Genomic DNA, 17796 nt, shown 5'->3' with positions numbered 1-17796 from the left:
TTCCCATCCGTGGCGTGACTATGTTCGCAGGAAACCATATTTTCTACATCCATGCGAAACAGTGACAAAAATACAACCAAAACATAAACGCAGCCCCACCAATAACGGCCAACAATCGATGTTTTCCATCAATTTCTTCAGATTATCACATTCCGCAGCATAATTCGCATACATTTCCTTTCGATTCGATAGGACCATTCCGTACATGCCTCTCCGATTGTCTTGTGGGTTGCGGGATGTTTCTTCCTTTTTTTTTTCTTCGTCGTGTTATGTTATGTCTCTCCCACAGTGACACGCTTGGCCGTGCTTATGTTTGCCAGGCTAGGTTGACAACGTCGGAGCAAAATTAATTCAGTAGAGCGTCTGAGAAATCTCCGCACTGATTTCCATTGCAAATTATATCACGCTAGGGATTATTCTACTGTACCGGGTGGATGGCAAGAAAATGGGCCATGGTCGAAGCTTTACTGCGTTAGGCAATGTACAACGGAGATCGACTGCATTGTCGTAAAATCAACATACATTATTGGAAATTTCCCAATGTTTACTATGTGCGAACAAGGCTTTTCGAGATTAACGATTTAACCGTCAATCGAGTTTTTTATTTACGTAAAATGTATTTAAAACACTTGCACTAAGCACTGCAGTAGAAGACATCCTTTCCTAGCTTTATTTTCTCCTGCACAGCCGCGTGTCCTTGCTGTCCACTTGGGATAATTTAAAACGAATGACAAGCGTCTGTTTCCTAGCATCATCATGATTAATTGGATTTGGCAATTTTCAGTGCTTTTTTCCTATTTCTTCTCTGCTGCTTTTACCATCGCTACCACACACACTCACACCCACCCACACACATACACCATGTACTCGTTACGTTTGAGTATTTTCGGTTGGTTGAGTTGTTTTTTCGTTAGGATTTAATTTTTCCAACATTTTAATTTCGCTTCCATCGCTCACCATCCGAACGGGTCAAATGGTTGGTCACAACAGCACGTCATCATCAAACGTCAATTTGGGTTTTGGGGGTGCAAGTGATCGACCCCAACTTGTGACAGCACCACGATACTTCACTCTGATGTTCCGATCATAGCCTCGCTGAAATGGGGGGAGCTTGGGGGTGGTTATAGTGAGTTTTTTTTTCCTGTTCTAGACATTCCATTATACCCCATTATCCAACCATCGGTGCCTTGCTCTTACTGGTAATCAGCATATCGGTTAGTGTGTCGGTAAGCGAGAAACCTTTACGAAATGGGTTAACAAAATTTGTCGAAACACTGCTCGTTAGCTGCGGGTTGAATTGTTTTGCAACATTTAAAAATCCAGCACTCAAAAAGTAAAGAAGGGCGCTTCGCCAGTTTGCTGCAGAACATAAAAACGAAATCGTTAATTTATAATCCCCTGTTCATCAAGGTTCGACTGTTCTTCCACTGGAACCGGAACAAACCGGAACGCTGCGAACGGTTGAACCGAATAAGTTCCACCATTTTGTTTTACCTCGATTAACACGAAGTCGCAGCGACAACGGTTGCCCGGCTCTAATCACCTCGGCTCAAGTTCATCAGCTTAGTGCTTAACCCTTGATTGCACAAAGCGCTCATCCCGTGCGGCACCACCCACACACATTCATCAAACCTGGCCAGGCCCTTCGGCCAACCCGATCGGGGCACTGCCGGCAGCATCAACTGCAATTATATTCATTTCCGCTCGTTCGTAAATGATTGCTAATTACGGTTGGCGGAACAAGGCATCGTTTCCATTTCCACGACACGGTTCCGTTCCGTCCGACCGTCCGGTACACCAGCCAGGCGGCCATCGGGGCGAAGCACATCGTGTCGGAAATGGGAAAAGTTTGCACTCATTTTCCGTAAAATCGCAAATGGCGTTTTTGTTTCGGAGGCCTTAAAGTTTATTGGCTTAAGCGTTTCGTTGGGTAAAATTGGTAAACTTTGGAGGGTGGGATGGACAGAACCTGACGGTTTCCCCTTTTAAAACTTGTGCCGCATCATTCAGCGCTTTACGACAATCGTAAAATATTGCTTTGTTTTGTTTTGAGTTAACGGAAAACAAAAACAAAATGGAGGATATAATGCCAATGAACATTTGAGCTTTGGTGGAAAATTGAAACTATTCCCCGAACGTGCACTGTAGTTAGTGTTGGCGCTATTCTCACCCGAATGAAGCTCATTTGCGGATTAACAGTGCGCCCTCCGAACCGAAAGCTTATCATATCCACTCGACAAGCTGATGAACATCGGTTGTTCCCCGTTTTGTCGACTGTCTGCCGTTTTTCCTACTTCCGACAAATGAATTGCTGGTGGCAACCGTGGCAAACCACTGCCAAAGAAAGTCAGTAGTACAAAACCGATCAGAATCAATCGAAAAGTACTTATCGGAAATGAAATCGAGAACTTTTTATTCGTGCCCACCACCCACGCGTTCCACCTGCCGCACGCTTCCTTCTTATCAAATTTGAAAACGGAAAACAAACCACAAACTTGCAGACACTCAAGTTTTAAGCCTTCAGCTTCCATGTTATTTCCTGGATTTTTTTTTACCGTACCCTGCCTCGGAAAACGGGATACCGAACGGTGTTCAATAGGGAGAGGGCGAAAACCCCTTAAGCCGTTCGTCGTACTTGAGACGCGAGAGTAATCTTTTTTAGCTTTTGTGGAACAAACTTTTCACTGTACGATTTCTGGTGAGAAGGAAATATACAGCAGCAGAAAAAAACGGTACATAGAAAATCTCTTTTTTCTTTCGGTGGGTTCTGTGTTTTTAGTCATGTTTCCTGCTCCCTTGAACAGCATCCACCGTCCTGCACCAACACGTACCCGTGACGTGACCATTGTTTGCCGAGCTCAATCGGACGGAAATTAATTTCAACATTCGATTGACTGCGAGACGACAAGCTGTGAAATCGACTTCTTGATGGTTGTAATCGAACTCGGCAGACAAAGTTTTTTGTTTTCGTTTTTTTTTCTCTCCTCTCTAACACACTTTGTGGAAGTTACAAAAACTCGTTCTAGAATGTGGGTCGAGTTATTGAAAAGTTGGAGTTTCTTTTTTGCTTGCTGCACAGCTGTGTAAGGTACTTTCGTTTTTCCTGGTCATTGTTTGATTGCTGGAATAGTCATTTTTCGGGAGTGAAACGTCTTCTTAGTGTAGTTTTAATTGTTGTACTTGTGCAATACTGTTTGTTTTACTTGTGTTTACTTATGTAACAGCATTTGTGTAGCTGTAGCTATAGAAACTATCACCCAAACATAAGTAATTATTTTTTTTTCTATTACTATTATTTAACTATTATTTTCCGATTTGTTTTCCTTTCCAGATGGTACACGCACAACGGTCCCGAGCCAATACCCGTCTCTTCCGGCCCACGGATACGACTGCTCGGTCCAGTCCTGGCGATCGAGGCCGTCACCGCCGAGGACGGTGGAGTGTACAAATGTTCCGCGGCGAATGCGGGTGGCGAAGCCAGCGCCGATCTGCGGCTCACCGTCTCGACACCGATCCACGTGGAGATCACACCGAACGTGCTCAGTGTGCATATGGGTGGGACGGCAGAGTTTCGCTGCCTGGTCACTGCCAACGGAATGTCGGCCGGGCCGCAACACATCACCTGGTTTAAGGATGGCCGCCAACTGCCCAGTTCCGGCCGGGTCGGTGATACGCTACAGGTGACCGGTGTAACGCGCGAAGACAAGGGCATGTATCAGTGTGTGGTGCGACGGCAGGAAGGCGATTCTTTCCAAGCTTCTGCCGAACTGCAGCTCGGAGGTAAGCAAACGCCAACAAAAGGTCCATCTTAGTACAACAAAAAAAACCTGAAGGTTGGTTTGATTAGGCTGGTCTTCGTCTTACGGTCGACCCAAATTAGCTCCGTAACCCATTAAACGCCATCGGTTATTAAGAAGGTAATCAGATTAAACGAGTATTCTAACCCACCAGCCAGCGGAGGAAATACCTTCGGGGGAGGGTTAGAAAACGGATCATTTCTCGTTATGGTTTTTTTTCCATGCCACCTTTCCGTCAGCTCATGCCGGAACGCGTTCCGTGTGCGGTGGAATTCATTTTCGTACTTTACACTTTTATGTTCGTTTTAATAATCTCGACCTGGTGCCAGATATTTAAGGACCTCTCCAATGCAGGGCACTTTAAATTCCATTCTTTGGTTTGCGAGTTCCAACGGAAAAGGGGGTTTTCCTTTCAATTCTTTTTGACACCCTACTGATGGTTGGATTTTTTGTATTCAGAGTTCACTCTTAACGTTCCCAAACATTCGCCGAAAATCCACCACCAACACGATATCACCAACGTGGCACGTTTTCAATCCCATTTCCCATGGTAAACAGAGCCCGATTTATGCTTCGCCAAGGTTCAGGGTCCATCCAATTTTCGTTTGTTGTCTCCATCTGCGGGCAAACGTTGGGCGATTGCGTCTTTTTTCCCTTCATGGTTGTGTGTTTGTTTTTTAATGGCCATAATTTTTCTAACCAAACCGTGGAGGGATTTATTAACACCTTCCGCACCGCTGGCAGGCGTAGGTTTAGCGTTAGCAAAAGATTTAACACATTTCGGGGGGGCCGAGGCAAAGAAACGAAAAACGAGAATAAAGAAAACACATCCAAATAGATGAGGTTTCTCGTGCTCTCGGCGTATCCTTCGACCGGTAATTTCCTGCCACGGTGCGGTTTGCAACCACAAATTATTTCCACACCGACGCACACCGACGCTTCTCTCACCGTGTCGCCAACAGTGTCCGGCCCGGGGAAACCAGGTTTTTGGCATCACTTTTTTTGCTTTGTTTCGTCCACCTCGCACTTCAACGAAAAACCAACCAACTTATTTATGATAATTATTACCCCCGTGGTCCGGGTGATGGTGTTGCGCTTTTCTCATTTCTGCCGTGTTTTTTTTTTTTACTGCCAGACGCTCCACCTTCGCTGGTGTACAGCTTCATCGAACAAACGCTTCAGCCCGGACCGGCCGTTTCGCTGAAATGTTCGGCACAGGGAAACCCAACGCCACAAATCTCCTGGACGCTGGATGGATTTCCGCTACCGACCAACGGCAGGTAAGGCACAACGATTTGGCGTTCACACAGAAAGCAATTATTTTGCTGGCGAAGTATATTTAACTAATCTACGGCTAAATTGGTGTAGGGGTAACCCTCCAGGGGTACAGGGTTTCCTATCATGTTACAATGTGCTGCTGTAGAAGATCATTTAAAGGATGTAAAATTGCGTTGGATAAATCGGTTGCAGATTCATGAATCTGAAAGAATCATTTAGGCAAATGAATGACTCAAAATCTCTGTAATGTGATCTTGCGATTCAGATATTGGCGAACGTTTGAAGATTTATTAAGCTTCAGCGATTTATAAATCCTTACAGTTTTATGATGATTTATTCGAATCTAATATAATAAGTATCCACTAAAAATGATTTCTCGCTCCTTTGAAATTTGCCACCATGGATTATTCGCTCTGAATCAAATAAAAACCATCGGTTGTACATAAAGAGCAATGGAACTAGCTCTTTCTAATGCACGATAAATAAACTGGGCCAGCTACTTTTGGCAGCCACATGGCTCGTCATCGGTATGTTTGATTTGGTCACTAAAAATATGTCGCATTTTCATCAAACCCGAACCTCACACCAGCGTAAAGGTTATGGTTAAATAGAAGGATTTCATCCCTCAACTACCCCAACATACCACCCATCCCACACCAACGTGGCCCCTTTTCGCGGCGATTCATTTCTAGTTCACATTTTCTCATTTTCCCGTGGCCGTATTTGAATAATCTCGTTTATCTTCATGTTTGCTGTAGCAGACATTGACGGGGCGTTTTGAGTGGTTGGGATGGGATTCAATTTTTTCCCTCCCGACACGCGTTTCTCTTCCTTCCACTGTTCCTTCCACTTAGTCCCGATCCAGCCGGGTCCGCTCGTTCGTTCTACATTGGGCGCACCCGATAACGGGCGCAGGACCTTTGCCATCATTGCCAGCTCCGAGTCGTAACGGTGATGCCAGGGATGCGTGGGGTTTTACTAGGGAATCATTTTTTCTAATTTCCTTCTTGCCGTTGCCAGCTTCCGGCAGGCATCATTTAACGGCATCTTGTGCCGCGGATGGTGCGCACGGTGCGTTACCGCGCTGGCTGATCCGTTTTCATCAGGACGTGGACGGAACGGACAGGTAACGGTAACAGGGAAAGCACAAAGCACATTAACTTTCCGGTGTGTATGTGGAAATGTGTGTTCAAGATTGGCATTGTGTGATGTAATGTAATAAAACAAAATAAGTAATATAAATATATATTTACACTAAGCTTATGGAGGAAGCGTAACGCAAACACAGTCTGTTCGGGTCAATTTTCTTTAAAGAATGCGTATTGACTAAGGAAATTGTAGGAAAATACCTAAAATAAACAAAACCCTTTCCAGTTAACTTAATCTTTCGTATGTCCACAAAGACATCGAATCATATTACGAATGAAATGGGACTTTCAAACGTTACCTGCGTCTTGTTGAAAGTCTTCAAAATAGCTTAACTTTAAGAAAAATAAACAGAAACACGTTAAACCCCATACACATTTCCCAGCAACCCACCATGCAACGAGATCCGGGGGCTTTCCCAAATGGATTTTAAATCAAATAAAATTTATTAGTTCGTATGGAAATCAATCTTCGCCCTGGTCCGTTAACCGTCATGTACCGAAGCTTCACCACGTTTCACCGACATGCGCGGAAGATTGGATGGATCGAAGAGATGGATTTTGTCCGTTCACTTCAATCGCTTCACCGATTCTTCTTTTCACGCTACCCGATGGATTGGAATGCTTTCGCATTGCCCTGAGCTTCCGGCTGCCGGATATCGAATCCCGCACGGAACGGAGTACACGCGGAGTAAGTTCCCGGACGGTCGCTTCGTAACCGAACGGAACCGCGAAGCGTGTGGATGGACTATTGTGATTAATTAGTTTCTGTTCAAACGTTCCACCAGTACCCACGATGTGCTCTGTTTGTTGAAGTTTCACCCGTGTCCATCGGGTCCGGTACGCGGTATGGACGTTTCAGCTGCCGGCTGGAGACAGTGTGCTTCCGCACGCTGGTAAGCCCCGGTAAAGCTTAACCTTCCCCAGTAACGGCAAACTTAGAAACTCATGTTGCCCATGGACAGCGAATCCTAAATTAATGACTTTTCCATGATGTGCCCCGGTCGGAACGTGACCACAGTAAACGTTCCGTCTGCTAGCGAGTGGAGGGTCTGCATTTTTTGTTTTGCTCTGTCCAACAACTCCGAAACATAACGTAACGGCAACGCTTCGAACGGCTTCATTTCATGAGTTTCATTTTGATCGATAGCACACAGCGAGGGCGGTTGACGTTGGGATGTTTTTCTTGTGTCATGTGCCGGTTGTGTTAGCTAGCGTGCTGCAGTTGATCCGAAAGTATAATGAACGTAAGGAACGGACGGCAAAAATGAAAACTGGTGCCAAAGAAAAAAAAAACACACAGTTTTAACATACATCCACGTACACGAACATTGGGTACGCTCACGGCAGCACAAGCAGCAAGTGCCAAAAAACACACATTCAAAAGCGTCCAGCGTCTAGAAAAAAGGGAAGATCCCGGTTCACACCACCTGCTTCCTGCGCGCCAGTGTTCTTTCCGGTGGTGCTCGAGCACACCCTGACGAGGGTCGCATTTAAGTGCCATTTGATCTGTGGTTGATTGATTGATGGGCTTCTGGGGGCCCCTCGATCTGAGTCATGCTAGGCCTAATGAACCGGTAGCAGAGAAATTAAGCCGCCCTTCAATCTAATAAAGCACAAGCAAACATTGTATTGGGAATGAAATTAAAACACCCGGTACCCCTGCTGCCACCTTCTGCTTGTTTTCCACAATCGGCAGCTTAAAGTTCTGTAAAAAGGCCTGCAATAAATCTACCCCCTGCATCTAGCGATATAAATGGGAATAAAAATCAAATGAACGATTAATAACACTTTGTCCAATTAAAGACGTGCTTTAACGATTTTCGGGGTGGCCCGCCAGACCATCTATTACTTAACTTGATACCGTCCCAGTTTCCAAGGTTTTGGTGTTGTCAACCACTCGACGATGTGCCTATGAGTGCCTAATTTCCGCATCAATCTGTTTCGGTGGACGAATGCCTATCAAGACCCCGCCACGCAAAAGAGGTTACGCGCGAGTTTAGCGAGTGACAATTTACCGTGGCAAATTTTAATCGCATAATCGTTAAAATCTAGCCTCTGTTAAATTCAATTTGTTTTCTGACAACTCCCGTCCGTTCGCTAGAATCCCGTTCTCGCTGCCGCTGCCTGTGCGGATGAGTCCCACATTGCTTTCGGTTTCTCCACACGAAATATGCCCAATGAAAAAAGGTGTTTCAAATGCTGCCGGGCGGTTTCATGGTTCGCTGCAAAACCCACCAGGCGAGTTGCGAGTCCCGCTGGATGCGTAAAATGAAATGTAACGGAATATTTCAGCATGATAATTTAATTACAACCCCGTCCAACCGTGGGACCACCACCGGGATGGTACATAATCCGTGACCGAAGGAAAACACTCGTTCACACTTTGCACCTTTTGGCTGTGCCGTTTTATGTGCTGGGCTGGGTAGGTAAGATGGAACACAGAGCAGAACCGGATCTATCCTAGCCGATCCTGTTGAGCTGTTAAGATATTTTCAAAAAGAGGGTGTGCTTCTTTGCCCCATCGCGCCCCATTTTGCTATCCTACCTGCATACAGCCGGTAGCGGTACCGGTGCAACCGTTTGTGGGTTGTTGCTAACTGGTGGTTAGGAAAATATTTTCCATAAACACAACAACCGCCCGAAAGTGAGCAAGCAACTGTTTGTGTAACAATGGCTTGTAATCCGGTAATTTGGTGTATCGAAATGGGCGCAACAAAATGAAGTTTAATAAACTTCCCGTATAGCTCACCAAACAGCTTATCGAGTTAATACGATGGTTTAGAATGGAGGAAAGATATTTAATTAAAGTTCTTTTGCGTGAGGTCCACGGTTTTACGCGTTGCTTCTTCTCCGTAAAACCTTTTTGGTTCTTTAAAAATTTTTAAATGTACCTTTATTATTTTATTTCTCCATGTTTTTCAAGTTTTATACTTTTTTGTTATTTTAATATATTTTTTTTATATTTGCTATGAAATGTGTTCATTTGTTCATTTGTTTAATGTTTGATGTCCGTAAACTGATATTATCCCAATTGAAGCTACTTTGGTAATCGTAATAGATTTCCTTGTTAGTTTGCATCGTTTTGCTATAGATGGCGCTGACATTTCCAATTGGTAATCAGTGTCAAATTTAAATCTCCACCCCTACGAATCGATATTTATATAAATCGTCAAAGTGAAAGCTAACTTGCAGCCAGAACTTTAACAGGAACCTAGCATGTCAGACTTTCCTCAAAACGTTGCAACTTAAAGTTCTTCATGGCGAATACTTCAAGGAATTCATTTCTTTCATGTAGTACTCTGAAAGGTACAAGAAATGGAATGAACATTGGATGGCTAGTACAGTCGTAAGTTGTCAAAGAAATGGTACCGTAAAACCCTCTATGTTTGACCAATACTTAAATATTAAAAATTACTCTTTTTACAATCAAAGTTTATAAATATTACATAAGAAAGTTAAGGTTCTCTCGGTATTCTTTACTAGGGAACGTAAAAACTCCTATCAATGTGCAACATAAATTCCAAAGCGATTACGGCGCTGTCCGCTCTGTGAATATCCTTGACATAAGCCTCTTGGGAGGCTACACTCTGTGTACCAAACATAAAACTACATACAACTGATAGTTCGTTATGTTAGCAGCATTTTCCACCCGAAAAAGCATCCGTCCTCGACAGCCCCTTAGGATGCTGGAAAAGAAACACCAACCATTTTCACATCGATCAGCCCAATATGTGGTACCGTGTAGCGCACAGGCAGTACATGAAACTATTTTTTATGCTGCTCAAAATCACCCCTCCCCGAACCCCCGCAGCTTCTCGACCATTTCACCACACGCGAAAGTGTTTCTCGCTGCGATAAACTTTTTATCTGCAGCCCATGCAGTGGGACAAGAAACGATACATGCCGTCGCTGAAGGACGTGCCTGTTTTGTGTTTCCGTTCGAGCACATACAACCCGCAACGTGAGCGTGGTGTGAGCTGATAAACTGTACACATGCTTGCATCGGCACAACTTGCCCCCATGCCGGGGAGGAAATGTGGGGGCAAAAAAAACCGGAAGTGCAATGATAGGATGTTGCGGCTGCTTGTTAATATTCGACACATTTTGGTACGACACCCTAAGAGGTCATGTGCTTAGGGTTGTACGGTTGTCTTCCATAAAACGGTGTGTAATGAATGGTGTTTTAAATTATTTCAAGTAACGTTCATTGCTTCTAAATTTGTTCATAAATAGGCATTTGTTATAGCAGCATTAAATTTATGCAATCTACTGCTATCGAATGTTTATCAGAAGAACAACTTTTGCTGCAACTTGAGCAACATGAGGGTAAGCGTAATTACCGTATAAATAGTATCTGGAATAGTTTTCTAAAGATCATCATCTGTTTTTGGTGTTGTAAGCTTTTACCAGATGCCGAAATGACTTATCGATGCTTTTTATTCATTTGGTGCTCAATAAGAAACATGTTCAGAGTTGGAATACGTATTCTGAATTGATCGAAAAGATCTGTTACATACTTGGTCACGGCCTGTCTAACATGCCACAGTAGAGATATTTTCAGCGAGTAACCCTGCAGAATTAGTGAGAGATTATTTATACGATTGAGATTAATGTATCTTATCTGTTATCAATACGTCCTCATAATGAGTTATAAATGAACGTTTAATTTTGGCTTTCGAAAGTGCGACAAAAAGAGCATGCAAAGCAGACGTTCTGCTAGTTCCATTAACTCCTTTCGTAATGGTCTCCTTTCCGTTTAGTTTTGAAGGCCTTTAATTGTTTCCGCAACATTCCTCTGGTTAAATTTCCACTTGTGCCATGATCTGCATCTTATCCCCATTCGCTCAAGCTGCTAATAGCTGTGTAATCATAATCAACATCATTATTTTCATCGCACCGTCGGCGCCTGCTGCGAAACCGTTTATACTTGAACTTATCCACAGTGTCGCATATATTTTGTCACGTCACAAAAGCTCAACGATGCGTCCGCCGGAAGCGTGCCGTGCCGGCAAAATTCAAATCCGACAATGAAGCGATAGGGAATTCATGAGAAAAACTTAATCGAAGTCATTGTGCAACGCGGCACTGCGCACCAACCATATGGTACGGCGTGGCGTGCAAATGGATGCAAGTTGGTCGTCGTTCGTGAAACTTTTACTCTGCTTGTTTCACCGTGCAAAAAAAGGGTAGTATGGCATACGGCTTTCTTGCACTTTTCGCGCACTGTAAACTTTCACGATCAACGCAAACCGGAAGACGGTGCTTCGCCGGGTCTGCTGCCCCAACGACCTAAACCAATCTAGATCTGTAAGGTTTTTGCTCTCTCTTCACTCATACAGTCAGTTAAACAGTCAGATTTCTTACGATTTCCAAGTGCGAAACGCTGCAATACAATGGTGGCAGTAGACTAACTTTTGCGTTGCCAAGGAAAAAGACAATCTACAACAATGAACCACGGGCTGACAAGGTTAGCCCGTCGTTGTCATTTTTGTGAAGCATTCACAATGCTCCCAGGCAGGGCTGTAGAATATTTCTGCCGCCAAGAATGATTTTCCCTCTCTCCTAGGAGTCCTCTCCAGTTATCGGTAAGAAGTGACGGAGGTAGAAAAAAAAACACTTTAACGCTCACAAAGAATGACTAAGCCGCCTGCTGGCACCACAACATCACCACGTCAGCTACCTCAGCAAAACTCCTCCACCGTCGTGTGTTGCGAGAAAAGGTAGAAGTAAAGTCAAACATGAAATCGGTGTTGGTGAAAGTTGCAAACTAATTTAAATTCTCCCAGCAGCACCCAAGCGCACGGTTTGCGTGACGCCAACGGGAAACTTTTGGGCGAACACAGACAAACCACCCCGGGCCCGGCGAGGAAGAGTTGACTTCCCGCGCTCTCAGCTAATAATGGACAGCTACATTTTCATTCGTCTCCCTTAACCTCACATCTTATGACACCCGGCATGCCATCGTTCCACCACAAGCGTTCTCCGCAGCGCAAGAACCTCAACCACGTGGCTCGCCCTCAGTAAATATTCTCTAGCGACAGGCAGCGCCGAAGATCCAATTATACCGGGATACGGATTAAACTTAAATATTTCATCTTTACACGTAACCCTGCAGCCAGAATTCAAACAGTCAAAGCTGTCTCAGGTGATGACGACAGATTCTTGTGCCAGACCACCACACTAGACACTCGACCACAACATACGCTCACGTATGGAACGATTCCGTCCGGGTCGCTTCTTCATAACTTCATCCATACCGTCATTTGCACTTGGCAGACACTCAGTGGTCGTACCATTCAGAACAACCAGGATGGGAGTCGGTTCCCTCCTGAAAGAGAAGCACCAGAACAAGAGATGTACACCTTTTGCAACGAAAATCTTCCACTTATGCGAGCTTAAAATCGTTGATACCGATGCGAGATGTGACAATTTTTGGGCGGAGGAGTGTGGAAAGTTTGTGACTGGGTGTGAATATTTTGCGCTTTTGCGGTACCCAAAACACCCGACTTCAAATTAACTTCTACCAGACCCAAAACGGTTTGCGGTGCACCGTGTTGCGGATGGCATAGGGACCGTAGTGGGTTGTCGTCTTAGCGGGTGGCACTGGCACATTTGCCTACGGGGGGGTTATCGTCTATTCGAACGCTTAATTAGTTACCGCATAAGTTAGCATGCAACGCGTGGGTCCACAGTCCCAATCCTTTCGACCCGTAAAGTAACTTTCCAATCTACTCGCTGGTTAAATGAGGAGTCCGAAAAGTTTCGCACACGACCTGCATTAGTTGGTGATGCTTTCAAGTAGCAAGTGGCACATTAATCAGCTTTAGAACAGCTTAAGAGTTCCGTGAGTTACGTTGTCGTTTTCTCATTGAATTTTTTCTTTGCTTTCTTTCTTTTCTTGGCGCAGGTTCATGATCGGCCAGTACGTAACCGTGCACGGGGATGTCATCAGCCACGTCAACATAAGCCACGTGATGGTAGAGGACGGTGGCGAGTACTCGTGTGCGGCGGAAAACCGTGCAGGGAAAACGTCTCACTCCGCTAGGCTCAACATCTACGGTATGGGATGATCTAAGTGCATGGATCGGCCACACGTTAACTGGGCTGTTGTTAATACAATTGACAGGATTACCGTACATTCGCCTGATACCGAAGGTGACGGCCGTGGCCGGACATACACTGTATCTGAAGTGCCCCGTCGCTGGCTACCCGATCGAGGAAATCCACTGGGAACGGGGCGGTCGGGAACTGCCGGAAGATATGCGCCAAAAGGTGCAGTCGGACGGGACGCTCGAGATTAAGGAGGTGCAGAAATCGCTCGACTCCGGCGTCTACACCTGCTGGGCGCGGAACAAACAGGGTCACAGTGCGAGACGTAGCGGCGAAGTCGCTGTCATAGGTTAGTATTGCCCAAGCGGCAATCGTTTACTAATCCGTTTTGGTTTCTTTCCACAAGAGTTCTTTAGCGTATTGCGGCATCGTCAATGAACGGAGGAACTACCCATAGGATACGCTAGCACCGGAACCGGATGTTCATCGGAATTTCACACACTTGTAGTAATCGCCTTTTCCTACCGAAACCCATTTGCAGTCCCGCCCAAGTTGAACCCGTTTCATTCGTCCATCCTTTCGCTGAACGTTGGCGATCGGGCGTCGATCACCTGTTCCGTCATCAAGGGCGATATACCGCTCACCATCACGTGGCGCAAGGATGGTCGACCGATCGACCCCACCCAGCGTATGTCGGTGACGCAGGTCGACCAGTACAACTCCATCCTGCTGATCGAGAATTTGTCCGCCGACCATACCGGCAACTATTCGTGCGTGGTCCGCAACACTGCCGCCGAAACGGAGGGCCATCAGTCGCTGCTGGTTAATGGTAACTGTATCGTGCCCAAATCCTGACTCACGTCTTTTTCTTCGTTCTTTTCTCTTGTTTCTTTTCCTTCCTTTCCGACTCTCACACTCTTGTCGCTCTTCGGTTGTCATGTTGAATTTTCGGTTGTGCCACTCTACTACTACTACTACTACACAACTATCATCAAACACCACCATCAATACTATTACTTCTACTACCATCTACTACTGTTATTAAACGACCTGCCAATGTCGGTATCGGTGGAACACTAATATTGCAAAAACACCTCCGTGAAACTGGCACACTGTGACGTTGTTGTACCAACAAAAAACAAAAAAAAAAACAAAAATACCTTGGACCTTGGCCACTACCAGTTCCTCCAAACATTGAGCCGTTCTCGTTCCAAGACGGTCTAGCCGAGGGCATGCGGACGCGCACCGTGTGCGGCGTGTCCAAGGGTGACCCACCGTTAACGCTCAAGTGGCTGAAGGATGGCGATCCGCTGCTGTCCACGCTGCTCGGCGCCAACGTCTCCACCCTTGACCAATACTCGTCCCTCCTAAACATTCCCTCCCTCTCGGCGGCGCATTCCGGCGACTATACGTGCGTGGCCAGCAATCCGGCGGCCGAAGTGAAGTTCACGGCGTCGTTACAGGTAAAAGGTAAAGTAAAGTACTCGCCACTTGGTTTGCCACACACACACTTCACCCTGCCAAAATATTCACACAATTGCAAAAGAACAAAAAAAAAAATCAAGCCTGCTAACACACCTGTTTTGCCAAAATAGTTGTTGCCTCTCTTGCACCAAAAATTAAAAAACAAACTACCCATTTGAAAACAGAGAAAAAAAAAAGTCGTATAACTGTACTAGCGCAATAGTACCGTAATGTCATATACCAGTATTACCTATTCCGCTAGCTAAACGTACCGATCACTACTGCTGCTGTTTGTTGTCACTCGATACTTATACGTTGCCCGTTGAAGTTTTTGTGTTTTTTGCCTTGTTTGTCCTACCGCAAGTTGCGCAATGCCGATGCACAAAAACTGCAACCCTCTTGCATCACTGGCAATACTGTTTAGAGGATAGTAACAAAATCAAGCAAAAAAGCAAACACAGTAACCACACGCACGCATTTCGTTATGGGGAGCAAACGTTTATTCCCTGCCAACAGCTTCATCGCGGATCGCGGTATGGTCTTAATCCCGGTCGTCCGTTACGGCGGGGGGACACTATACACACGCGCAGTAGTAGTTTGTGATCCGTGCAAACGTCTCTCATCCGTATCTGTCCCGTTTTACGTTTCCCCTCACATTTTCGTTTCGCTCCGCAAGCAAGCATTAACCGTTTTGACATATCAATATTACTATTACACGAATGCGAGCATTTACAAGCCTACATAATCACCAGTTGTGTGTCCCTTTCCCAGTTGCTTTAGCACGCAGTGGGTTTGCGGCCGATCACCAGGTAATTGTTTTCGTGCACCGAACAAATACTGTACTTACGCTTCAGTTTGCCCACCAGGGAAAAGGCAAAGTATGGCCATTGACACAATGTCATGCTTTGCTGTTTAATGTTTGGTTTTTCCTTTTTCTTGCTTTGCTTTTGATATGAGCTTCCGATGTAATTTATTAGTTTTAATTTTGTATGGCTTATAACACTTGGTTTTTTTTTAGGTATGGAACGGATTTATGTTTGACTGATGTGTTTATTAAATGATATTTCATATTAGCATTATGGAGGAACAAATAAACGTTTTCATAAATTAAAGGTAGGATGTTCAAATAACGATACTTTCGGAAGATTTTAAAGTTTATATGATTAATGTGGTTTAGATATGTTGACTTTTGTACCAATCTGGTTACATGGTTATAGACATGGTTTGAATTCTTATTGGGTCTTCAAGTAAGTTTTCAGCGTTTTATTAGTAGTAGCGCCCGTAGTAGCGGACAGGAGTGTCAAACCTCATTTGCTATATTAATTGAAGTTTTCAGAAAGAGTTTTTGCCCTAATATTTTTTTAATATGAACAAAAGTACAACTATCTTTGGAGAATGCTTACGTTTTCTCCAAGATTTTTTATGGAGCTGGATGTATGCCATGCCTGACGAGGAAGCTCAACCGACTATTTGGAGAATAGTTGGTCTTATACTCCAGACTTTTGATAGCTTTTGGTCACCACTTGTTTTGATCAATGCTGAATTTGTTCCTTGCAAGACGAGGGAGTGTCTCTGCGGGCTAAATGACGTTGAGGTTAATATTTTTGCAGAATTTTTTTATAGACAATTCTATGAGGAAAAGCTAGGTAACGAATTCGTTAACGCTTAACATTTTGAGATACAAACGCTGCAAACTTACTTGTGCACCTATTTTATAGTTTTATTCCTGTTTTTTTTTTCCTTCACTAGCTTCATTCTATTGAAATTATTTCAATTTTTAATGAACTTTTTGTTAGCATTATTTTCTGGGTTGTTTCGTGCCTATTCTGTTACAAGATATTTTTAAGCATTTACCTCGTAATATTTTCATTTTATAGAACGTTTCATTTTGTTTCGTTAACACATCCAATAAACACACTACACACTGCAAAGCTGTGTTCTAACACAAATATGGGAATAATGTTGAACCAAAATTTGAACGATCACATTCGATCACATTTGCGTCAAATTTTGCCTTTTGATCTGCAACATTCAATGAAGTGAAAGATTTATTAAAATAAGTAAAAGTATTTGTTGTTTTTTCAGTTTTTTTTAAATGAATTTTTCTTGAATTTTGTTTTTACGCACACTTTTGTTTGCCGAATTTTTTTTCCTAACATACCGAAAATCAGCACTAGCGAGCAATTATGCACCCGGTATGAGTTTGAGTATAAATTATGTGAAAGCTACTTATTGGTTGGTTTTGGTTTTAGTCTCAAAACTGCTACCGGATTTTTTTTTAATTTCATTTTGTGTTTAGAATTAAAGAAACATTAAAGAAGAAGGCCTCCGCAAACCCAAACCCACGAGCGCTACCCCCCTTTTTGTACTGAAAATATTAGCATACCACACCAGCACACTTGTATAGCCGTATGTTAGCTGACCACCTGTTTGTATGCCTTTGTTTTGAAGCACCCCACAAGCTACTTTGTATTTGTTTTTCTTCCCGCGAAATGTCTTCTTTTGATATATTTAATGCAAAATCAAACAACCTATGTGTTCACTGGCTTCACACCTTTGCAACGATTTCCAGGCACCAAATGTTATATCACCTTCCCCAATAAGTACGCAAACTGCCCAATCCATCGCCGCACTTTGCACAAAAAACGCTTAACTGTAATTTAAGCTTTACGTTCCATTTCGACCACTGTGTGCCGAGCTTTGCAATGTGTGTTTGTGTGTGTGTGTGTTTCTTGCCTTACAGCACCGTAATACCCATTCCCCGAGCAAATTTTGTGCACCGCCGCATACACTATTACAAGCATTAACTACACCCATCGCTAGCTGGCTGGAAAGGGTGCTTGGATGGAATTTGTATCGCGACCGTTGTGTTGCGTATGGAAGCTCCCGTTGAGATAGTTTTAACTTCCCTTTAGTACACAACCACAACGAACCAGGCAGCGTTTTAAGGCGAAAACAGCTCTTTAAGTTTGTGCCAAAGCACAGGGCTCTTAATACTCCGCAAAAGGTTGTTTTTATTTACGTTACTATTATTTACTTCAGCCTCATAACAGTGACCA

General features: G+C 44.1%; 1 protein-coding gene across 1 annotated transcript in view; it reads left to right on the top strand.

The window, feature by feature from the left end:
- Positions 1 to 17796, top strand: part of LOC128712136 (cell adhesion molecule Dscam2) — an 83817-nt gene that overhangs the window by 51238 nt on the left and 14783 nt on the right. Inside the window, exons 6-10 of the mRNA XM_053807032.1 lie at positions 3332 to 3780; positions 4933 to 5077; positions 13131 to 13282; positions 13350 to 13622; positions 13815 to 14102. Of these exons, the coding sequence (XP_053663007.1) occupies positions 3332 to 3780; positions 4933 to 5077; positions 13131 to 13282; positions 13350 to 13622; positions 13815 to 14102 (1307 nt within the window). The remainder of the gene's footprint in view (positions 1 to 3331; positions 3781 to 4932; positions 5078 to 13130; positions 13283 to 13349; positions 13623 to 13814; positions 14103 to 17796) is intronic.

This window comes from Anopheles marshallii, chromosome 3 (assembly GCF_943734725.1).
Source record: "Anopheles marshallii chromosome 3, idAnoMarsDA_429_01, whole genome shotgun sequence".
Taxonomy (NCBI): Eukaryota; Metazoa; Arthropoda; class Insecta; order Diptera; family Culicidae; genus Anopheles; species Anopheles marshallii.
The sequence above is the reverse complement of the archived record's forward strand: the minus strand, read 5'-3'. Positions and strand labels throughout refer to the sequence as shown.